The sequence below is a fragment of the Hippopotamus amphibius genome, chromosome 15, assembly GCF_030028045.1.
Source record: "Hippopotamus amphibius kiboko isolate mHipAmp2 chromosome 15, mHipAmp2.hap2, whole genome shotgun sequence".
Classification (NCBI taxonomy): Eukaryota; Metazoa; Chordata; class Mammalia; order Artiodactyla; family Hippopotamidae; genus Hippopotamus; species Hippopotamus amphibius.
Window position 1 is genome coordinate 25,009,671 of NC_080200.1, and position 25,922 is coordinate 25,035,592.

Sequence of the window (25,922 nt, forward strand, 5' to 3'; positions counted from 1 at the left end):
TCACTGTTTGCAGATGATATGATACTATACATAGAAAATCCTAAAGATGCTACCAGAAAACTACTACAGCTCATCAATGAATTTGGTAAAGTTGCAGCATACAAAATTAATATATGGAAATCTCTAGCATTCCTATACACTAACAATGAAAGATCACAAAGGGAAATTAAGGACACAATCCCATATACCAATGTATCAAAAAGACAAAAAATACTTAGAACAAAAGTCCATAGGGAGGCAAAAGACCCATACTCAGAAAACTATAAGATACTGGAAAAAGTAATTGTAAGATGATAAAAAAAGAGTAATTGTAAGTAAGATGACACAAACAAATGGAGAGATATATCGCGTTCTTGGATTGGAAGAATCAATATTGTCAAAATGACTATACTACCCAAAGATATCTACATTTTCAGTGCAATCCCTATCTAATTACCAGTGGCGTTTTTCACACATTAGAATGAAAAGAACTTACAATTTGTATGGAAACACAAAAGACCCTGGATAGCAAAAGCAATCTTGAGAAAGAAAAATTGAGCTGGAGGAATCAGGCTCCCTGACTTCACACTATTACTACAAAGCTACAGTCATCAAAACAGTATGATACTAGCACAAAAACAGAAATATAGATCAATGGAACAGGGTAGAAAGTCCAGAGGTAAACCCATGCACTTATGATCACCTAATTTATGACAAAGGAGGCAAGAATATACAATGGAGAAAAGACAGTCTCTTCAGTAAATGATGCTGAGGAAATTAGAAAGCTACATGTAAAACAATGAAGTTAGAACACATCCTAACACCATATACAAAATACATTCAAAATGGATTAAAGATATAAATTTAAGGCCAGATACTATAAAATACTTAGAGGGAAATATAGGGAAAACACTCTCTGACATAAATTGCAGATCTTTTTTGATCCATACCTTAGAGTAATAAAAATAAAAACAAAATACACAAGTGGGATCTAATTAAACTTAAAAGCTTTTGCACAGAAAAAGAAGCATAAACATAATGAAACGAAAACTCAGAATCAGTGAATGTATTTTCAATTGAAGCAACTGACAAGGGATTAATCTCCAAAATATACAAATAGCACATGCAGCTCAATATTAAAAAAAAGAAAAAACCCAGTCAAAAATTTGTAGGAAGCTCTAAATAGACTTTTCTCCAAGGACGACATATAGATGGTTTAAAAGCACATGAAAAGGTACTCAGCATTATTAATTATTATAGTAATACAAATCAAAACTACAATGAGGTATCACCTCACACTGGTTAGAATAAGCATCACCAGAAAATCTACAAAAATAATTGCTGGAGAGGGTGTGGAGAAAAGGGAACCCTCTTACACTATTGGTGGGAATGTAAAATGATACAGCCAGTATGCAGAACAGTATGGAGCTTCCTTTAAAAACTGAAAATAAAGCTACCATATGATATTGCAATCCTACTCTTGGTCATATATTTGGGCAAAACAATAATTCAAACATAATGCTCCCCAGTGTTAATAGCAGCACCGTTTCCTATAGTCAGGACATGGAAGCAACCTAAATGTCCATCAACAGAGGAATGGATAAAATGTGGTACATATAGATAATGGAATATTACTCAGCCAGTAAAAAGAACAAAATAATGCCATTTGCAGCAACATGCATGGTTGTCATAGAGATTGTCATAATGAGTGAAAAATAGTCAGATATACATGTTTGGTGAAGTAAGTGACATCATATGATATCACTTATATGTCAAATCTAAAAAAAATGGTACAAATGAACTTATTCACAAAACCAAAATAGTGTCACAGATACAGAAAACAAGCTTATGATTACCAGGGGAGTAAGGGGAGGAGGGATAAATTTGGGGATTGAGATTGACATATATACACTGCTATATATAAAATAGATAAATAATCAGGGCCTACTCTATAGCACAAGGAACTCTTCTAAGTGACCTATATGGGAAAGAATCTAAAAAAGAGTGAGTGTATGTATATGTATAACTGATTCACTTTGCTGTGCACCTGAAACTAACACAACATTGCAAATCAACTATACTCCAATAAAAATTAAAAAATAAAAAAAAATTATCTGTTGCACAGATAGGAAGACTTTGTGTCTGTTCAATGTAAGTTCATTCTTTTTTATTTTTATACAATCTTGAAAGATTACTTCCCATTTACAGTTATTACAAAATACAGGCTATATCTCTGTGCTGTACAATACATCCTTGAGCCTATATTACACTGAATATTTTGTACCCTCCACTCCCCTACCCCTATAATGCCCCTCCACACCCTCACTGGTAACAACCAGTTTGTTTTATACATCTTTGAGTCTCCTTTTTCGTTATATTTACTAGCTTGTTTTATTTATTTATTTATTTATTTATTTGTTTATTGGTAAAGTCTTTATTTTTTTAAGCTCTTTATTGGAATATAATTGCTTTACACACTTTTACCAGTTTTTCAGGTACACCAAAGTGGATAAGCTGTATTTATACATATATTCTCATATCTTCTCCCTCCTGTGACTCCCTCCCACCTTCCTTGTCCTGGCCCTCTAAAGCATCACCCATCATCAAGCTGATCTCCCTTTGTTATACAGCAACTTCCCACTAGTTATCTATTTCACAGTTGGTAGTGTATATATGTTTATGCTACTTTCTCACTTTGTCCCAACTTCCCCTTCGCCCCCCCCCAGCATATACACAATGGAATATTACTCAGCCATAAAAAGAAATGAAATTGAGCTATATGTAATGAGGTGGATGGACCTAGAGACTGTCATACAGAGCAAAGTAAGCCTGAAAGGGAAAAACAAATACCGTATGCTAACTCATATATATGGAATCTAAAAAAATGGTATTGATGAACTCAGTGACGCGGCAAGAATAAAGAGGCAGAAGCAAAGAACAGACTTGTATTTTTCAGATTCCACATAAAAGTGATATCATACAGTATTTGTCTTTCTCTGTCTGTCTTATTTCACTTTGCACAGTGCCCTCCAATTGCATCTATTTGGTACAATTGCAAAATTTCATTCTTTTTTATGGCTCAGTAGTATTACATTTTACATATATCTATATCTATATCATCTATATCTATATCATCTATCTATATCATCTATATCTATATCTATATCTATATCTATATCTATATCTATATCTATATCTAATCTATCACTTGTGCTTTACCATTCATCTGCTGATGGACATTTAGGTTGTTTGCATATCTTGGCAATTGAGAATAATGCTACCATGAACATTTGGGTGCATGTATCTTTTAGAATTAATGGTTTTGCTTTCTTTGAATATATACCCAGGTGTAGAATACTCAGTCATATGGTAGCTTTATTTTTAGTTTCTTTTGAGAAACCTTCATAACTTTTTCCATGGTGGGAGATCCAATTTACATTCCCACCAACAGTGTATGAGTGTTTCCTTTTCTCCACATCCTCATCATTTGTTATTTGTATTCTTTTTGATGATAGCCATTCTGACAGGTGTGAGGTGATATCTCATGTTTTTTTTTATATAAATTTATTTATTGGCTGCTTTGGATCTTTATTGCTGCACATGAGCTTTCTCTAGTTACAGTGAACAGGGTCTACTCTTTGCTGCGGTGCACAAGCTTCTCATTGCAGTGGCTTCTTTTGTTGAGGAACACAGGCTCTAGGCACATGGGCTCAGTAGCTGTGCCTCATGGGCTCTAGAGCACAGGCTCAATAGTGTCACGCATGGGCTTAGTTGCTCCACAGCATGAGGGATCCTGGACCAGGGATTGAGCCAGTGACCCGTGCATTGGCAGGCAGATTCTTAACCACTGTGCCACTAGGGAAGTGTTTTATTGTGATTTAAATTTGCATTTCCTGGATGATTAGCAGTGTTGAGCATCTTATTTTCCTATGTGCCTGTTGGCTATCTGCATTCCCTCTTTGGAAAAAGGTCCATTCAAGTTTTTTGCCTTTTATTTAAAGCAGGTTTTTATCTGTGGTTTATTTATTTTTTTGATATTGAGTTGCGTGAGCTGTTTATATATGTTGAATATCAATCCCTTATTAGTCATATCATTTACAATTAATTTCTCCCATTCAGTAGGTTGTCTTTTCATTTTGTCAGTGGTTTCCTTTGCTGTGCAAAAGCTTTCAAGTTTAATTAGGTCCCATTTACTTATTTTTTTTTTTTATTTCCTTTACTTTGGGAGATGCATCCCCAAAAAATATTGTTGCAATTTATGTCAAAAAGTGTTCTGCCTCTGTTTTCCCCTAGGAAACAGTCTTATATTTAGGTTTTTAATACATTTTGAGTTTATTTTTGTGTATGGTGTTAGAGAATGTTTTAATTTCATTCTTTTACATGTATCTGTCCTGTTTCCCGGCACCACTTATTGAAGAGACTGTCTTTCTTTCTGTTGTATATTCTTGCCTCCTTTATCATAGATTAGGTGACCATAGGTGAGTGGGTTGAGATAATAGGGTATTCTTTTAGCTTTGTAAACTTGTATGTCCAAGTTCTCCCCAGAATTGGGACATTCTCACCTCTTATTCTTTAAATAGATTATCTGCCCCCTTCTCCCTTTCTTATCTTTCTGGTATACCAATTATTCTTATAGTTTCTTTTCTTATAGAATTTCATGTTTCTCCTAGGGGTTCTTCATTTAAAAAATCTTAGTTCTCTTTCCTAAATTATTTATATATCCTTATCCTCCAAGTCATTATTCTTTCTTCCAGATAGTCTGCCCTGTTAGTAATGCTCTCTATTGCCTTCCTTGTCTTATTTATTGAATTCTCCAGCTTCAGAATTTCTTTTTCAAATTTAAGATTAGTTCATGTGCAATATTACATGTTACTAATGTACAATATAGTTATTCACAGTTCTAAAGGTTATACTCCATTTATAGTTATTATAAGATATTGGTTATGTTCCCTGTGTTCTATCCTCATAGCTTATATTATATCTAATAGTTTGTACCTCATAATCCCGTACTCCTATATGGCCCTTCCCCCTTTCCTCTCCCAGCTTGTTATCACTAGTTTGTTCTCTATATTGGTAAGTCTGCTTCTTTTTTGTTATATTTATTAGTTTATTTATATTTTAGAACATATAAGTGATACCATACAGTATTTATCTTTCTCTGTCTGACTTATTTCACATAGCATAATGCCATTCAAGCCCATCCATGTTGCTGCAAATGGTGAAATTTCATTCTTTTTTATGGTTGAGTAGTATTCCATTGTATCTATATACCACATCTTTTTTATCCATTCATCTGTTGATGGACACTTAGATTGCTTCCATATCTCGGCAATTGTTAATTAGTAAACTGTGGAAATTGTATAGCTTACCTATTTGTTTCCCATCTCTTAAGGATTAATCACCTTGATGTGTTCAAACATCTCCCGATGTCTGATGTCTTAAGAATTATTCCTGTCCCTTCATCTAAGCAGAATAATATGTATAGATATGCTGTTTTACTGAATTGGATATATGAGAAAATGGGTTGATCAGCTGGAATTGGAAATTGAAGAGTAAGACTTGATCAACACTGACTGGACATTATTAGCCAAGAACTTCTTAAGAATGAGAAGGAACATTTTGTTTGCTGCTGCAGTAGAGAATACACTAATACAAAAATTTCTTTTTGAACTACATAAAGCATTATGGAGGAAGTATAGATGATTGGAAAGGAATGTATGGTAGAAATGACAGCCCAATAATAGTTCTGAAGCGTCAATGGAATGTTAATCCAACTTTATTTAATGAGATTTTCCCCTTTTGTTGGTTTCTGACACTTATTGCAAACATGAGTCAGCATAGTACATGTTTATTATCTTCCCTGACACATTGTTTTAAAAATGCAGAACTAAATCTTCAATTTCTTATAGCTAAGGAATGTTAGTTTTTCTAACAGGTTCTTGTAGGAACTGGCAGACATACAACACAAAAGAGAATATGAAGATATCCGCCTGGGATGAACATCTCTCACTTCATTAAATGTTGGAAATGATTCAGCTAAAAGGGACTACAAGACATACACACTTTCATTCATACTGTTCCACTTTCCAATTCTTCCCTTGACTGGAAAACACACAGGTTACTCACACAAACATTACATTTTTTCCTAAAATGTTTGATCAGTAAAATAATGCTAGATCTGTCAAAGAAAATTGAATACTTTCCCACATATTTTCACATAAGATGATTAACTTAATTTTTTAATTGTTCTTAAAAGTTTCTTTTTGTATCTCTGTCCATTATTTTTCTGTTGTGTCATGGGTCATTATTTAACACAGACACTAAAAATGTTATATTGGATTTTGAAAACTTTATAACTCAAATTACTAAGACAGAACTGAAATATTTCAATTTTACAGAAAGAAACCCCTCATGTTTAAACTTACTACATTTTTCATCCTATTCACTGTACCTAGTTTAAAAAAGCTCCCTCTTACTCATTCTAGAGTATATTTTGTTGAGCAGTCCCAGGGAACTCCAGAACGTTTACTGCATGTCAAAACCTGAAATATGGAAAGGCTGTTTTGTGACTTACTCATGCTGACTGTAACTTGGCACTTACCACGCACCTCTACAAGGATTAAATCAAGAGCCACTGCAGCTGCTGACCTTCAACACCCCCCAAGATAAGTTCAGAGTGGAGATCAAGAATGAGGCACTTTGTGGTTTTGGAAAAACTGGCAGAACACTTGAGATAGACATTTCCAGGAGAAGATTCTATGAGCCAAATTATTGCATCTCCTCATATCTAAAAAAGCACCACAATCATTAATGATGACATCTGCTCCTCATGACTAGCAGCAAGCCTCTGCCAAAATGTGTGCTTGACGGCATGTGCCCACCTTCACTAAAGGTGGGTGACCTAAACTGACCTTCACCCTTACCTCTTTGGAGCAGTTTCTCAGAGCTATCTGAAATGCTGTCTCCCAGGCAGTAGCCCTCATTTTGCCTTAAATAAAAATTAACTCACATCTCTTACACTGTGCATTTGTTTTTTGTCAACATGCATGTCATATAAATCACGATGCACAGGGACTGAGATTGACAACTGAATATATGAGGGTAAGTCAAAAATTATCTGCACTCCAGTTATGTTAAAACCTCTGTAAATTCTACAGCCAGAGTGAGGATAATTTTTGACTCATCCTCATGTATTTCCCTTTATGATGCTCCACTGAAGAACACTCCATTGGATCCTGATAGACCATTAAAAATACCTGGATAATTGTTCAAAAATGTTCTTGTTAATAAAGAACTCAGGTGCTCTCAGAGCCCTGGGGTTATTTTCCACATGACCTTCCTATTGGAAAAGCAGACCTGTTCATGTCGCCTTTCCATTCCAGGGCTCTGTAATAGTTAGAAGTACGAAGACAGCATCATTACTTTGAGGCTAACATTTGAAATTAAAAAAAAAAACCCATAGTTTTCGCTAATCACACAATTTTGATCATCTCTGCCAACTGGCAACTGAGTGCTGCTCATCCTAAATTTTAGATTCAACCTCATAGTCCTATTGACATCATAAGACCTACTCATTCTGTCTCTCCATTTTCACATTGGATGATAACAATCAAAGGGCAGAACTTTACTTTTTAATTTTAATTTTTAAAAATATCTTTATTGAAGGGGGCTTCCTAGGTGGCGCAGTGGTTAAAAATATCTTTATTGGAGTATAATTGCTTTACACTGTTGTGCCACTTTTTGCTGTACACCAAAGTGAATCACCTGTATTTATACATATATCCCCATATCCCCTCTCTCCCTATCCCAGCCCTCTAAGTCATCACCTATCCATGAGTTGATCTCCCTGTGTTATGCAGAAACTTCCCATAAGCCATCTATTTTACATTTGGTAGTATATATGTGTCAATGCTATTCTCTCACTTTGTCCAGGCTTTCCCTTTGCTCCTACTCCCCCTCCCCTCTCCCTGCCCCATGTCCTCAAGTGTGTTCTCTACATCTCTGTCTTTATTCTTGCCCTGTCACTGGGTTCTTCAGTACCATTTTTTTTAGATTGAAGGACAAAACTTTAATTCACACATGGAATAACAGAAGTTAGGAAATTTCTCAGAATGAAGTAAATGAGACCATCTGGGCATTTTTCAAATGAAATTCTTTTACTTTTTATGACTACATTAAAACACACACACACACACACACACACACACACACACACACACTATCTTGTTTTAAAATTTACAGCTTGCTAATCTGGCATGCGACTCTCCCTTTGGATCATTTTCATGGTCAAATAGTTAAAATTTAAGTTTACTGGAAACTAGCTATGATGGCATTTTTATGAAGATTCACTAGTCTTGATATGGGATGTGAAATTTGCCTTTTCAGGACTCAGAGCATTTGGGAAGAAAGACTTTCACTAACTGGAAGCAGCCCATCAGCAGAGTGAGGACTATTTTATCTCTTGACATTTTCAAGTGCATAAATAAGGAGTTACACCAAGGTGGTCATTTTGAAAGTTTAAATCCATCATAATAATCTGAGAAGCTCCTTAAATATAAAAATTGAGGATCAAGTCTTAGCATTTCCTATGGTCCCTTTCTAAAATCTCATGTTTGTGTAGCAATTTATGCAAATGATGGTCTTCAGACGATTTGCATCTGGATCACCTTTGACATATTTAAAAAAATTTATGATTCCAAGTCTTTCCCAAGAGCTCCTGAATTATAATCTGTAGAATGAGGCCAGAGGATATTTATATTAAACAAGCCTTCCAAATGATAGTTTAAATGTACCTAAATATAAAAAGTGTGATTCTAAGTAACTTTAGTAAGTTAATATGTTTTAAATTTAATACATTCATTATATCAGTTAGGAACATACCAACTGTCTTCTAAGTATTGCTATCTCTATTCTTTGTAAGTGGAAAATAATCAGCCAAAGAAACAGCAGATTTGGAAACTTTTATTTCCACATGGATGAAAAAACAGCCTTGAGGAATTAAATGAGAAGGTTTGTGTGAGTAGACTTTGAGGTAAAATTCACCATGTAAAACAGTCTAGAATGTGGAGTATGGTGAATCCCAAGTTGAGACATTTAGAATTGCTTGTATACTTGAAAGTTGCTGAGTAGATCTTATGAATTCCTCCCCCACCCCACACACACAGAGTTAACTATGTGGTGTGATGGATGTGTTAATTATCTTGATTTTGGTAATCATTTCATACTGTATATGTTCATCAAGTCATCATGTTGACACTATTTTTAAAATTAAAAACAAAGTTTTATACAATTTTAAAGGTTACTTTTAATTTACAGTTAGTATAAAAATATTGACTATATTTCTTGTGTTGTACAATACATCTTTGAGCCTATCTTACACCCAATAATTTGTACCTCCCACTCCCACACTCCTATATTACTGCCCCCCTCCACTGGTAACCACTAGTTTGTTCTTTGTATCTGTGAGTCTGATTCTTTTTTGTTATATTCACTAGTTTTTTTGTATTTTTTAGATTCCACATATAAGTGATATACAATATTTGTCTTTGTCTGACATTTCATTTAGTATAATGCCCTCCAAGTCCATCCATGTTGCTGCAAATGGCAAAATTTCATTCTTTTTTATGGGTATACATATATATATATATACTACTCAGTATATATATATATATATATATATATATATATATGGTTCCATGTTTGGACAATTGTAATTAATGCTGATGTGAACATTGGAGTGCATGTATCTTTTTGAATAAGTGTTTTCGTTTCTGTTTCTTTTTTGGATATATACCCAGGAACGGAATTGCTGGGTCATATGGTATTTCTATTTTAATTTTTTTGAGAAACCTCCATATTGTTTTCCACAGTGGCTATACCACATGTTGACAATTTAAATATATAAAATTATATTTGCCAATGATTTCTCAGCAAAGTTGGGATAAATAAGATAAAGTCAAATGCAAAACAGATCTTGTAGCCTGGGCTATGGATTCTAATACTCCTTTATATAGATTATTTTCCTGATTATGTTTCAAAATTTTTTACCTCCTTTATCTGTCTCCTACTATTTTACTATTTTCTATTTACTTATTTATTTATTTTCATACAGGTCAAAATTAGATTAACATCTTCGAAAGAATGTTCAACACAATTTAGTAGATCAGATATGAACATTTAAATGATTCATCAAATGCATAGGTTAATACTAGGGAAAATGTGATAGATGTAAAAGTGTATTTTATATTGTTCTATAAATACTAAAATATACCAATATATTTTCCTTAGTCTGTCCAAATGGAGTCACTTGGGTTTTACACTGAGCTAGGAAATTTGTTGTGAACCAATGTGAGTCCTGATTTGTATATTTAGCGATTGAGAATGAGGAGACATCAACATTTGTGCTCTTAAAACTCTCAAAATGAATATGAAGAAAATTTAAGTCGAGTCCAACAAATGCTTATTCAGAGGCTGTTAACTGCAAGAAACCTATGGACCACTCAAAGATGAGTAAGTTTTGATCCTAAGGAACTTACAAGCTATTTGTGAAGGTGAAAGTGTGATCCAACAATAATAGAGGCAGCATAAACACAGACTAAGTAAGAGCAAAAGGGAAACAATGGAATCAGTAATAAAGGAGCTGGTAACCAAAGTGAGAGTTCCAAGAGGAGTGGCATTTCCGTAGATGAACACAGAGGTACAGGTCATTCCATGTTAAGGATAGAAAATGATGACTCATGAAATCATCTGAAAAGTCCAAAGCTGAGTAAACCAATATGCTTGCTGAAGAGAGTGTATGGATGATAAGAGTAGGACATGTAACTGAAAAGGTACATTAGGGCCATGTTATGCATCAGGGTATCTTAAATCATGTAAAGCTTGTTGAATACATATGCCTATGTCACTTTCCAAAAGAATTTGATTCATGAGCTCTAGGAAAATTGGATGTTTTAGTTATGAACAGTCAAGTTGGCTAACACTGATAAATAGGAACTCCCCTGGTGCCATTGTAGTATGGTTCACATTATTAGAAATCTGAAAGAAAAGGAGTATCATTTCTTTAATATTGTTGAAAAATTGAAATCCAGAGTTAAGTTTTTCCTAATAGTACTAGCATTAAATGTGGAACAGTTGAGAATACAGGTGTTTTAAGAGAAAAGTGGCATCATCTTTTCACTATAAACATCAGCTTTCTCCATAGATGCTTCCTCAGAGCCTCCAATACTTCCTTGTTCCTCAGGCTGTAGATAAGGGGGTTCAGCATAGGGGTAATGACAACATCAAAAACAAAGAGATACTGGTCCACATCTGGGGGGAGAGAGGAACCTGGGGTCATGTAGATGATCATAGCTGGACCAAAGTAGAGGCTCACTACACTGAGATGGGAAGAACAGGTGGCCAGGGCTTTGTTTCTGCCCTCAAGGGAGTTCATGTGGAAGACAGTGAAAAAGATGAGGATGTAGGAGGTGAAGATGAGTCCAAAAGTGTGAGAAGGAAAACAATGCCAGATGCCAACACCACCTTCTCATAGGTTGAGATATCCTCACAAGAAAGCTTCAGAAGGGCCATAACTTCGCAGAAGAAATGGTGAATTTTCCTGGAGTCACAAGTAGAGAAATTCATGGCATAAATTGTGTGCATAAGGGAGACAAGCACACCCCCAGCCCATGAACCAGTGGCCATTTGCCAACAGACTCTTGGGGTCATGATGACTGGGTATCTGAGGGGATTACAGATGGCCAAGTAGCGGTCAAAGGCCATGAGTGTCAGGAGAACACACTCGGCCACTCCTAGCATCAAGTAAAGAAAGATTTGGACTCCACAGCCAATGTTAGAGATGAAACTATGTCCAGAGATGAAATCAATGACCATCTTGGGAACAATGGTGGAGATTAGGGTGAGGTCCATGAGGGCAAGCTGGCTGAGCAGGAAGTACATGGGGGTGTGGAGGTGGGCATCACCCCAGATCAGTAGGGCCAAAACTGAGTTTCCAGTGATAGCTACCCCAAGAATTAAGAGGATGATGGCAATGAGGAGGCCAGAATGCCTGGAGTCTGAGAAGAGGCCCAGGAGAATGAAATCAGTAGTGGAGGATTCATTTCCTTGCTGCATATCTTAGTTGACTGGTTTGATCTGGAGGATCATGGGAGAAAAACACAGACAGTAAGACTGTTCTTCCCATGTAAGTGCACCCTGATTTGAATCTATTCCTAAAAATCAAATATTTATGAATTTAAATACATAAAATAGTGAGTCAAAAATTATCTACATGCTGGCTGTAGCATTTATTTTAATTAACTTTTAGAAAAGACAAATACATCAGTTTTTTTACATAATCTCCTTGCTTTTCAATATAATCTGTCCATTTGTCAACAAGCTTTCATAATCCTTCATTAAAAATGTTTTAGGCTGGGCTGCGAGCTACAAATGCACTGCTGTCTTCACTACTTCATCAGAAGTGAATCTGGCTCCTTCTTGATGGCTAACACTTGTGCGACCTTCCTTGAAATTCTCTATGCATTCATACATCTTTGTGACGAAACACTTTCTCCATACTTCGCACAAAGTCTTCGATAAATAACAACACCACGTACACCCTCAGACCACGAAAAATGAATCACTGCACGCTGCTCTTCTTTGATGCAAATTACAAATGGGGCATCCATTTTTGCTCACACTGCAGTTACAAATGATCTGCTGTAACACGTTCACAGCTGCACAGCACTAACTAGGGAGACAGTAGACTTGAACAGAAAGCACTGATAAGACAGTGCGGTCAACAGAAGTTTTAATGTAACTGGAGTGTGGATAATTTTTGACTCACACTTGAGGTAAAATATTTAAATGTGCAAAAGATGAATGGTTTGGTATTCACTGCTATTTTAAAATGTTATTTAGTAATCCATCTGACAGGTTAGGCAAAAGAAATTAATATATGTATTGTTGCCATACTATACTACATTGTTTTGCACGTTGTTGCTATAATTCCATAAGGATTACAAGTATGATTTTCATTCAGTGTCAAACTTCCCATACATCTTGGTGGTGTGATGTACACAGAATATCCAGACTTCTTCCAAAGTGGCTTCTAATGCACAGCCCTCCGATGGGATCTGGAATCTCTGCAATTTTATTGTAGATCTCCACCTAAGTCTAGATTTATCCTTAGGGGACTGAATGATTACTAAGCAGGTGGCCTGAGCAGTCATGGGTGAGAAATTTTATGGCTCTAATCATTGAGACTGTCCTAGAATGCCTTGAAATTGACTTATACCTGCTTTCATGATCCTCATGATATATCAGCCCATGTAGACTGATTAGAGGAATATTGACCTTGCTTTCTTCATTGTTTCTGTTATATATTACTTTTCTCCATGCAATAAAATATACACATTTGAGCAAGTCCTTTCATAGCCTTATGTATTATCTCATCTACAATTTCAGCTTTGTTCCCCTGTTATTAGCATTTGTGCCATCTCATTATGGATGACGATGAGGCAAGAAAAAGTAACAGAAAGAGTTACGGCTAAGAACAGTCTTGATATAGAATCAGGAAAGAATGGATTCATAGACCCTTAATAGCAATTTCTTATTCTTTTGTTACTCCATCTTCTAAAAGTATGACTAATCAACATTTTAAACTCACAACACAATTGTGCATCCTAATACTAGACAATAAACATGATGGAAAAACTGGACAGCTACACGTGAAAGAATGAAATTAGAACACTCCCTAACACCATACACAAAAAAAATAAACTCAAATGGATTAAATACCTGAATATAAGACCAGGCACTATAAAACTCTTAGAGGAAAACATAGGAAGAACATTCATTGACATAAATTACAGCAAAATGTTTTTTGACCCACCTCCTAGAGTAATGAAAATAAAAAGCAAAAATAAACAAATGGGAGGTAATGAAACTTAAAAGCTTTTTCACAGCAAAGGAAACCATAAACAAGATGAAAAGACAACCTTCAGAACTGGAGAAAATATTTGCAAACAAATCAATCGACAAAGGATTAATCTTCAAAAAATACAAACAGCACATGCAGCTCAATTTTCAAAGAAAACAAAGACAAAAACAAATAAAAAAATGGACAGAAGACCTAAATAGATATTTCTCCAAAGAAGACATACAGATGGCCAAGAGGTGCATGAAAAGATGCTCAACATCACTAATTATTAGAGAAATACAAGTCAAAATTACAATGAGGAGTTACCTCACACCGATCAGAATGGCCATCATCAAAAAATCTAGAAACAATGAATGTTGGAGAGGGTGTGGAGAAAAGGGAACACTCTTGCACTGTTGGTGGGAATGTAAATTGATACAGCCACTATGGAGAACAGTATGGAAATTTCTTAAAAAGCTAGGAATAGAGCTACCAAATGACCCAGAAATTCCATTCCTGGGCATATACCCTGAGAAAACCATAATTCAAAAAACACATGCACCACGATGTTCATTGCAACAGTATTTACAATAGGCAGGTCATGGAAGCAACCTAAATGTCCATCAACAGAGGAATGGATACAGAAGATGTGCTGTATATATACAATGGAATATTAGTCATCCATAACAAGAAATGAAATTGGGTCATTTGTAGAGATGTGGATGGACCTAGAGACTGTCATACAGAGTGAAGTAAGTCAGAAAGAGAAAAACAAATATTGTACATTAATGCATATATGTGGAATCTTGAAAAATGGTACAGATGACTTGGTTTGCAAGGCAGAAATAGAGACAGAGATGTACAGAACAAACATTTGGACATCAATGGGGAAAAGGTGTGGGGGGGATAAATTGGGAGACTGGGATTGATATATATACACTAATATGTATAAAATAAATAACTAGTGAGAACCTTCTGTATAGCAAAGAGAAATTCACTTGGCTGTACAAGAGAAACTAACACAACATTGTAAAACAATTGCACCCCAATAAAAATAAATAAATAAGTAAAAAAATTATGAAATGAGTAGAATAGTTTACTCAATATTGTGGATATTGTATTAACATGATACCAAATTTATGTAACATTATGGTCATCCATCTTTAGCTGTCCCATACTTAGAGTTTCAGTTGTCAGCTTTTTCTCTGATCACATTGGGAGAGCATAACTGTAGAAATTGTCAGACACAAATATCCCGGAAAGCACTCTGCAAGGTATTTTGCAAAATAGTTTGATGAAATATTGCATACTCTCTCTCACCCTAGGAAGCACTCATTAGCGTACTAAACATCGAAAATTCTTACATGAAAAAATAAGTCTCAAGTTTTCTAATACAGAAGTTTCTATACTTTGACACTGAGCTTCTTTTTTCCAAGCATACTTATTAACTCTCTCTAGTCTCTTAGGTTAGTGAACCACTATTTTGGAAATGTTGAATGAGACTTAAAGCCTTCAGCACTTGACAAGGTTTCTTCTGTAGATAATCTAAACTGTATTATAGTTTTTATTTTGACATTTTTTTTGTTTTGTTTTTGTTTTTTTATGTTCTTGCTAACTGACACAAATTTCATTTGTCCTGGATAGGAAAATCCAATTTTTGTTAGAACAATGAGGAATAAATTAAAAGCACAACCAAAAAGCACTTTTATAAGTTATTTTTTGTTAGTGTAAAAATATTTTAACTGCTTTGCCTTAATATATGAATAAGAAACTTTATTTCAGTTGCCCTGTTTTTAAAATAAATTATAGGAAGCACAGCAATTATTCAATGAGTAAAAATAATTTAGATTCCCACTACTGCCTAGTTATGTAGAAAGATGTCTAGAAGAGAAGGTGAGATAAGGAAGGGTAAGAAGGAAACCTTCTGGAAAGGGGGGAAACATGATGGCAACACAGAATGACAAGTAACAGCTTGTGATGGAAGGAGTATCCCTTCCTTCCACCCTCTCCTGAACCTCACCCCCATGTTGTGTCTGCCTGACTAATCTGTTGAGAGCATATCACTGGCTGGCCTTATTCCCTGACCCTTATTTTATATTCCTTCATACTCATTATCACCATCTGAAATCTTAGTATTTGCATGCCATGCTTATTTGTCTATTTTTTTGTTTCCCCCATGAAAATGTAGGTTCTTTGAGGGCAAATAATTGGTTAACGACTGTTTCCTCAGTGTCAATAAGGTACCTGGCAGGTAGCAGGCACCCAATCAAAGTTTATAGGACAATTGAATAAAAAGATACACGAAAGGATGAAAAGCTTCTATCCATGTAGAGAGAGTGGAAAAAACAGGGATGGAGACCAGAGTTCCTAGTAAACTGCTTGACCATATGCCCCTACTGCTTACTTTGATGTTCTACTCCCAAGAAACTCTTTACCTGCTGGCACTGCCCAAGTTGGCCTCTGTCTTCAGCTCCTCAACCTCCATCCTCTATGCGCACCTAAGGTCCTACTGCAACTCAGCAAGGAGTGGAGCGGAGCTGAGTTTCCAGCTCTGCATATGGCAGTCACGTATATATTTCTAAGTTTGAAGTATCATAAAGATGATTTTCCAACATGACAACATTGTGTTAAGGTAAACAAATGAACTGAGTTCACGTCACACAAGTGTGACTGGGGAGATGATTCTATGTGGCTTTGCCCTGGCTCCTAATAGGCTTTCATAATTATATGTTGAATTTGCAAATTCAAGCATGAATTTGGGCATACATTGTTGAATATGTAAATCTGCAGCCTATATTTTAAATATTTCTTATGTGTATCGAATAATAAGATGCTTTTCTTTTTTTTTGAAATTGGCTTGGTTAGAAGTTCTTTCCAAACTCTATAAAACAACAAAGATGTTTTTAAAAAACCACATCTCTCATGGGGCTTCCTAGGTGGCGCAGTGGTTAAGAATCCGCCTGCCAATGCAGAGGACATGGGTTCGATCCCTGCTCCAGGAAGATCCCACATGCCACGGAGCAACTCCGTGTGCCAAAAAACAAAAAACAAAACAAAACAAAAAAAAACACATCTCTGGGAAACAAGGATTTCATCTATGTTTATAATGCAAAGAGTTTAAATATTTTGCTTACACTGACTCGTTGCTAACAAGTCACTGTTCAATTTAGTATCATTATAAACTGTGTACATGTAAATACAGATGATTTATGAAATTATCCAATATAATCTGCCTCAGGGTCTGGCCATTCACTGAATTCTCATGGGGCTGCTCAACTCTCCAGGAGGGTTTTGACATGTAACTGAGAGTTTCTTCTGAAGCCCTTTGAAGATGTTACCCCATACAGAGCATCACAAATTATTTCTAATCCTTGTGTCTCCGCACAGGAGTCTATGACAATGACTACTTTCTCCACTGTGGGCTACCTTGTTATCATGTGTGTGGTCATCCTTGTCACCTCCTGGGGATTCTTGGTTCTTCTCCATCTTCCCTTGTATTCTGCCGCTCATCAAGTCAGACATTAGGCTCTTTATGTGCAGAATCAAGTCTTATAACTGATGATCTTGGTGAAGTCAGTACTGCAAGCTCACAACTGATCCAGGGTATGTCTGGTAGCCCATGGAGCAGAGATTAAATACAGCACTGTGGACAGGAGAGACACTGTGAACTCTCTGGGGAGTGTGTCAGCTCTGTCCAGCCCAGGTAGGTAATTAGCTCAGGTGCCTGGGGGCAGAGCCAAATTCATCAGGGAAAAAAGTCACCCTCAGCCTTCTGCTCAGCAGGATGGTTGCTAAAGAACAAGGTGAGATTTAAACCCTGATTCACATTTTACTGCTGTGTGACCTGGGCTGTTTCCATTGTCTCTCTCACTTCTGTTTTTTCATCTACAAGTTGGTGATAACAATAAACCTTTCTCATAGGGTTGCTGTAAAGGTTAAATGAAATAATGCATGTGGACAGTATATCCCACCTGGTCTATAATAGTATTAAGATGAATTTTGGGGAGGCAAGTATATCACAAAATAGGTTATATTGATTTAACCTGAATTAACTGTAATGGATGATTTTGATGCGTGAAATTTAACCAAAAATATCATCCCAGTTCATGAGACTTAATCTGAACAGATTGAAAGTCTTGTGGCTTAGCTAATGTGGGGGAGGAGTCTATATTTTGAGAGAGGAGAGACTGATTGACAGGTGCTGCATGGGATTTTTCTTTTTATCTTTATTGGAGTATAATTTCTTTAAAGTATTGTGTCAGTTCCTGTGGTACAACAAAGTGAATCAGCCACATGTATGCAGGTATCACCATATCCCCTCCCTCTAGAGCCTCCCTCCCAACCTCCCTATCCCACCCCTTTAGGCCTTCTCAAAGCATCAAGCTGATCTCCCTGTGCTCTGTAGTAGCTTCCCACTAGCCATCTATTTTATATTTGTAGTGTGTATATGTCGATGCTACTCTCTCACTATGTCCTAGCTTCCCCTCCCCTTGGAATCACACCAAATACACTGATCATGAGTGCCTTCAGTGCAAATTCTGTCCTTTTTCTACTCATCAAAAACTACCACCAACTGCTGGAAGTGCCTTCTGACCCCATGTTGGTCTACCTCTTTGTTTTTCTTCCAGTTCCAGGGGACATAGTTGTTTATGTTTCCTCTTATTCCTCTAAAATGCTTCATAAATTCTTCAGTGCTTTATAAAATTGTAAATAATTTATACATTCCATAGACTTGGTCAGTGCCTGATAAATATTTTCTTTCAACTCAATGTTAAAATGAAAATGTTGCTGTTGCTGATTAACAAGCATGATTTGAATTCTTTATTTTGTGTGACAATCAATTGCAAGGCAATTCCTATGAATGAGCCTGAAAGAACTCTTTTTAGAACTTTGCAAATAAACTTCTTAAAACATGACCACCACCCAACAAGGTAGGTACTGTTTTCATCATCTCCATTTTTTAGGAGAGAAAACTGAGGTCTGGAATAATTTACTAATTTGTCTAATGCCAAAGAGCTTTAAGAGGAGAATCCTAGTATGAACCCAGAAGTCTATCTTCAGAGACTATAATATCCACCATTGTGTCAGGCTCCTGCTCCCTGACAATTTTCCCAGCCCATTCGCCATGTTCCAGTCCCCCAGTCATGCTCCCTCTCCTCTGACCATTCTCCCAGTCCCCTGTCCAGACACTCAGCCTCTTGCTAATGTTCAGTCCATTGCCTGAGGTAAGTACCTTCATCCATAACAGGTAGAACTAGGCTGTTCTTGGGTAACAACTCAGAACACTGGGAATTATGAGGTACCATCTAGAGCTTGGACCCAAGCAGACACTGCTGTCATTCATTGGCATTTACATGCATGGCATCAGTCTCTGTCCTGGGTGCCTGGGGACCAAGCCTCAGGTTTACTATTGACCTGGGTCTGCCCAGACATGTGAGGATGTCTTCAGCTGAGAGAGTCAGGCCCAGCTACACTACAGGCCCAGGGATAGAGCCTTATCTTAGACTTCTTACTATCCAGTTTAGGATTAGAATCAGGGAAATCACTTAACTGAAATACAATAAACCATCAGTGAATTAGTAGAAAACTTTTTCATGATTCCTGTCAATAATAGCATTGAAATGGCCACCCGTATTGCTCTAAGAAGACACTAACAGAGAGAGCCACTGCCCTAGAGACAGAGAACCAGGGCAGTGTGCACTGGAGGATGCGTTTTGCAGGAGGATTTCTGCACAGGAGGAAACTTTCACACAGCTCTCAGATCCAGCAAGTGGTATTATGATAACTACTGAAATGAATCCTGATGGTTGATAAATGAATTAAATAAAATAAATAATGAGTAAGAACCCAGTATATAGGACAGAGAACTCTACTCAATACTCTGTAATGGCCAATATGGGAAAAGAATCTTAAAAAGAGTGGATATATATATGTGTATGCATAACTGATTCACTTTGCTGTACACCTGAAACTAACACAACATTGTAAATCAACTATACTCCAATAAAAAACTTTTTAAAAGTACTGAATGAAGTTCAATAAAAAATTTTTTTAAAAAGTAAAACAATCAAGACTTTTCTACCCTTATTTTATATTTGTGGTTCAATTAAGAAGGATCCAAAGTTAAAGTGGAAGATTTGGGAGGTCTCAGATCTATCTCTTTATTTCCAGGACATTGGCCAAGTCATTAAGTTCCATCAAACCTAATACATGGATGAGACAGTAACTCATGGGGGCTAAGAGGAGTTACAAGATTATTAGATATGTGTAGTTCATAAGTTCTGTGCCCATCCTAATTACTGCTGTTAATATAATTATCACAGTGTACCAATTTATAATATGCATAAATAAACATTATAGTCTAGTTATTTTGGCTAAATAAATATAAACAGAGTGCATGTCTATATATAACTAATACAATAAATTAATTAATGACAGCAAACAAAATGAAGCAAAATTTGGTGTGACTGATATCTCATCAACTTGAATGCTTGTTTTAGTGTGGCAAATTTATAATAATCCAATACTTTCCATTTATGATTAAAAACTCTTCATAGTTATACCTCCTAATTCACTGAAAAATCTCACAAAGCATGATATTTGTCACATTTTACAGGTGATGAAAAATAAGGATACTAGGTCAACCAGGAAACCTACCCAAGGTCAAGAAAGAAAGGAGTTGAATTATTCCTCCTCTCACATCCTGCAGTGATGCTCTCAATTTTGTTTGGACTCAATTATTGCCAAGCTGTAGCTCTCCCTCAGCCAGTAGAGAACTTGGTTTGCTGCCCTGATTCTGATATTTATTAGCCCTATGACATAGAAGAAGTTACTAACCCTCTTTAAGCCTCAGTTTCCTCATCTACATAAAGGAAATGAAGACAGTAACGTTACAGTTGATCATTTCAGAGACTTCTGGAACTGGTGCGATAACCAGGATTCCCAGGAGAGTGGCCTGGAGAAGGCTCGTTTCTTCTCTAAGTTCAGTATTTGAAGGATAATAGGAATCATTGTCTCTGCAAATCATGTTCACTCATTAATTCAATAATCAGAAATGTTTTGTGAGCATTATCTAATATGTAGGAAGTACAGAAGGGGACCTTAGTCCTGGAGGGAGATCTAGTATCAACAAATCAGCCTGGGGGCAGCAGAGGAGGTTGTGCACAGTAAGAGGTATTGAATTAAATCTGAAATGCAGGGCGTCTAGGCAGAGAATGGGGACTAGGGACTGGAATAGTGAAGGGCTTTCCAGGCAGAGGAAACAGCCCGTGCAAAGGTGCAGCAATTGGGAGAGAACATGGCACCTGAAGATGCTATAAGCTTCTGGGCATTGCTGAAACTCAAGCAGATGGTAGAACTGGTGGTAGATTCATGGGGCCATTTCATGCAAGGTCTTATTGCCATATAGGGGAATCTATAGTTCACCCTATGAGCCATTGGTGGCCACTGATACAGGATGAGCCTCTGACCAGGGGAATGGCTATGTGCACACAGGAAAATCATGCTGGTAGAGGTGTGGATAAACTGTAACGCAGCAAAGGGCCAGAGCTGGAATATTCATGATCAATTATTGCTAGAGATCAGGGCAAGAAAAGGAAAAGAGGGTAAAGATATTCATCATATTTAGGACGTTAATAGACATGACTTGTATAATTAGATGTGAAAAAAATGATGACTATTAGAAATATTTCATTGTCTTAAAAACCTGGAATGAATGGGCATTTGGAGGTTTGATACTAATGAAATCTAATGAAATACGTGGTCTCAGATATGTCCCTTTATTTACTTTCCAAGAAAACTACTGTTTTCTTATATCTTTTTGCTATTTCTAAAAGATGGAAGAATGGTCCACCATTCCAGTGATAAAAATGAAGCAAGACGAAGTACTTAGGTGAAAACTTATTTTTACGCAGAGAATTGGTTGTGATTTAGACCTCCAATACTTTTACTTAGAAGTGATATAGTAGTTTTATGTGCCTCTGTGTTCAGGGAACTCTTTGATTTAGTTACTTAAAACTGATTTTATCAAGAGACAGGGATAAAGGAGTTCAACTTTTGTAGAGAGGAAATAGGGACACAGAGAGTTTCACTGGGTTTCCTCAGATCCTACCATCTCCCAGAGCTACATGAACTCTTAACTGTCTACTCACTGGGACATGGGAACCTAGTTTGAAATGGGCTTCATCCCCAGCATCTTCCTCATTGAGCCCACCACTTCCCTGTTCCTTAGGCTATAAATGAGGGGGTTTAGCATGGGGGTGAGGATGGTGTCAAACATAAAGAGAGCCTGGTTCAGAATAGGGGTATGGGAAGATCTAGGCCTCATGTATATCAGCATGGCTGGGCCATAGTAAAAGGTGACCACAGTCAGATGGGAGGAACAGGTAGCCAGGGCCTTGTTCCTGCTCTCAGGGGAGTTCATTTGCAGGACCTGGAGGAAGATGAGGGCATAGGAGGTCAGAATGAGGCTTATGGGGAGAAGAACCACAGCAGTGCTGGTCACTACTATCCCTTTCTCATAGGTAGAGATGTCCTCACAGGACAGATTTAAGATGGCTTTGACCTCGCAAAAAAAGTGGTGGCGCTCTCGGGGGCCACAGAGGGGAAAGTGCATGGTGTAGGCTCTGTGGACCAAGGATGCTAGAGCCCCTCCCACCCAGGACCCCACAGCCATCAGCTGGGAGACCCAGTGGCTGATAATAACTGAGTATTTGAGAGGATGACAGATAGCCACATAGCAGTCATAAGCCATGAGTGTCAGGAGGAGACACTCAGCTATCCCCAGAGTCAAGGTAAAGAAGACCTGTGCCTCACAGCCAATCAGGGAGATCTCTCTCTTCCCTGAGAAAAAGTTGACTGCCATTTTGGGGACTATGCTAGAGATGAAAACCAGATCCATGAGGGAGAGTTGGCTAAGCAGGAAATACATGGAGGTGTGAAGGTGGGGATCTACCCAGATGAGAAGGATCAAGGTGGTGTTTCCTGAAATGGCAATGATGTAGATGAGGAGAACAACAGAGACAAAGAGGCTGGTGTGTCGCATTCCAGGGAAAAGGCCCAGGAGAATGAAGTCTGTGCTCAATGTCTCATTTCCTGTCTTCATGTTCTCTCCTTACCAGCTTCTCCTGAAAGATAATGGAGGCTTTTAAAATACAAGTGTAGGGACTTCCCTGGTCACACAGGGTTAAGAATCCACCTGCCAATGCAGCAGACATGGGTTTGAACCCTGGTCCAGGAAGATCCCACATGCCACAGAGCAACTAAGCCTGTGTGCCACAACTGCTGAGCCTATACTCCTGAGCCCGCAAGACACAACTACTGAAGCCTTGTGCCACAACTACTGAAGCCCGCCTGCCTGGAGCCCCTTCTCTGCAACAAGAGAAGCCAGCGCAGCCAGAAGCCTGAGCACCACAGCAAAGAACATCCCCCATTAGCGGCAACTAGAGGTAACCCATGTAGCAAAAAAGACCTAACACAGCCATATATATATATATATATATATATATATATACACACATATACATACACACATATATACATACATAAATGTATTTTAAAAAAATAGAACACACGTGTAAATGAGACAGGAGAATTAAACCAGGACCACAAATTTAGTAATTGATGGCATAACATGAAAACTTTTGGGGGAATTGTAAACAGAATTTTATCTATGAAGCAGATAAAAGCAGCTGTTGAAATCACAGGAGAAGAAGAATAATTAGACCATAATAATGACACTTACTGGATTTTTTTCCCATCAATGTTCTAATTCTTTCTATATGTACTTTTCAACTTCACCTTTAATTCTCCTCTTTTGATAATCTGAAGAATTCTAATATTCATGCATTTTTTTCATATTTGTAGTTTCAGTCAATGCAATTTTGGCATTGAAGAAGGATGCTTTAATAAAACAATTCTATAATTCAAGTATAATATAATAAGCACTAAATACATCTCTTGAAGTGAAAAACTGTATTTTGGGAAACCCCAATATTGTGTATTTAACTTGATGTTGAATTACCTTCAGTGGAGAGGCCATTGAGTACTGACATACCCTAGGGCCTCAGAAACATTTGCCTGCTCAGTAGAATAGGTTTTCTAAGTCTTTCTGCACCAACTCTATTCAGAGATGAAACAAGCAGCAATGATTAAATTTGGTACCTCCAAGATAGATGAGAAAGGACACAGATTTTAAAGTTGATGTTCATTCTCCCTGAATTTTACAGTCAGCTTAGATGGAATTTTATCTCATTTATATAGAGAGATAAGAAAATTGCCTCAAGGGTTTACAGCTTTCACTATTTGCCCTTTGCATTTATAGCCAGAGTGATCCTACAGAAAAAGGAATACCCAAATATCTGAGAGAAGTATTTTCTATCAGCTTTGGGAACATTTCATACAGATAAAGTAGTTTATTGAGCCTTCGTGAACACAGTAGCCTCTGCCCTGAGGTTAGCAGAGTCCCTCATCCAAGATGAAGGAGGAGCAGTCTCATCTCTCTTTCTACTTGGTTTCTTGAACCCTTTTGAGCACTGCCTTGTGGCACTTAGACATTGCTGTGCACTAGAACTACATGGACTGCTTATTAAATGTAGAGATTCTGGAACCCATTTCCAGAGATTTGGTTGCTTGATCTAGAATGAGATCCTGAAGTCTTCATCTGTAAGAGGAGCCCATGTTTTTGTTCTGATGTTGGTGACACAGGCTGTGCTTAAGAAGCCAGGTCCTGGCTAAGGTGTGGGGCCCATAGTCAGTAGTGATATCTGTGCACTGTGTACACAGACACATGTCTTATTACACAGACACATGCATAAATTGGCTTCCATATTGTCTCTTAACTATGTAATTAACTGAATTGACTGGAACCTTTGGATAGCTACAGAGATCTGAACCTGTAACCACAGGAAATAGTGGAGTAATTACAATTGTTCTGTTTCATGTCAAAGTGATTAAAAGAAGCCAATAGATCTGATAAAATGCTATTATACATCCTGATGCACATACAGTTCATGGATTCCCAGGTAATTAAAAATATTCTGCATTTTCTGTTTCAGATTAAGTATTTATTACTCTCAATGCAATTTGTCTCCCAGAGCCACCAAAGTGAACTAAATACCATCTTAATTCCTTTACATGAAAACTTAAGGAATGATCAATGCCAAAATAATTTATTGCTTCAGTGAGTTACTTTAACAAACTATGGAGAGCACAGTCATACTGGTGACTTGATATAACTGGTTGTTCCAAGGCCCCAAGCTTTTCAATAAGCAGTTCTGTAGGCCCATGGTATGAATTTTACTGCTCCTTCTTATGAATCTACCTAAGCCAACCACACCGTGTGTTTGTGTGTGTGTGTGTTTTAAAAATCATGCAAGTAGCAAAAGATGTACTGAGGTGAGAGAGGGTTAGCTGTTTTCCCCATGACACCACTAAAACTGGGGGAAAAAATAAGAAAGCAACGTAGCAAGTTTCAGACTAAATTCTGCCAGACCTACAGAGACATTTAATGACTGAACATGTATGAGCAAACAAGATCACAAGAATCTTCATGGGACCTATTCTGTGAGTTCAAGGAAGCCTAGTCTTTCTAGATATTCTCACCGACTTTGGTATGAAAATTCATTCCAGGAAAATACCAGTAGTGAGAGGCAGGTTTCTGCCATCCGGAAAGCCAGCATTGCACAAACGGAACCCAAAGTTTAAGGCTTGATATGGCTTGGCTGGTGAGTTTAGCCTAGATCCTTATAATTAAAAGTAAAGGATACATGTGACCAAGATTTACCCATGAGTGGAAAGTGTATTTAAGACAAATTTTTAGTTAATCCACTTATTAGGGTTACATTGTATTTGATTTGTAGCGACCCATTTCTGTTACTCATCATGTTTAACTATGCAACACTATTTTTACCAATAAAATCGTATCCTATCATTTTTACTCTCATTAGTGATTCTCCATTTCTTCTTAAGAAAAAGATTTAAGAACTTCTGGCCGTGAACCTAAGGTCTCATCTAGTTCAATATTCTATGATTCTAAGATAATTGTGTA

At 37.0% G+C, this 25,922-nt stretch overlaps 1 protein-coding gene and 1 pseudogene across 1 annotated transcript; both read right to left on the reverse strand.

Annotated features, from left to right (window-relative positions):
• Positions 1-11,143: 11,143 nt before the first annotated feature.
• On the reverse strand, positions 11,144-12,114 carry LOC130837290 (olfactory receptor 2T27-like; annotated as a pseudogene).
• A 9,926-nt stretch (positions 12,115-22,040) lies between these two features.
• LOC130836398 (olfactory receptor 2AJ1-like) lies at positions 22,041-22,979 on the reverse strand. The gene has a single exon (XM_057708434.1). The coding sequence runs from the start codon at positions 22,977-22,979 to the stop codon at positions 22,041-22,043; it is 939 nt and encodes a 312-aa protein (XP_057564417.1).
• Positions 22,980-25,922: the final 2,943 nt, after the last annotated feature.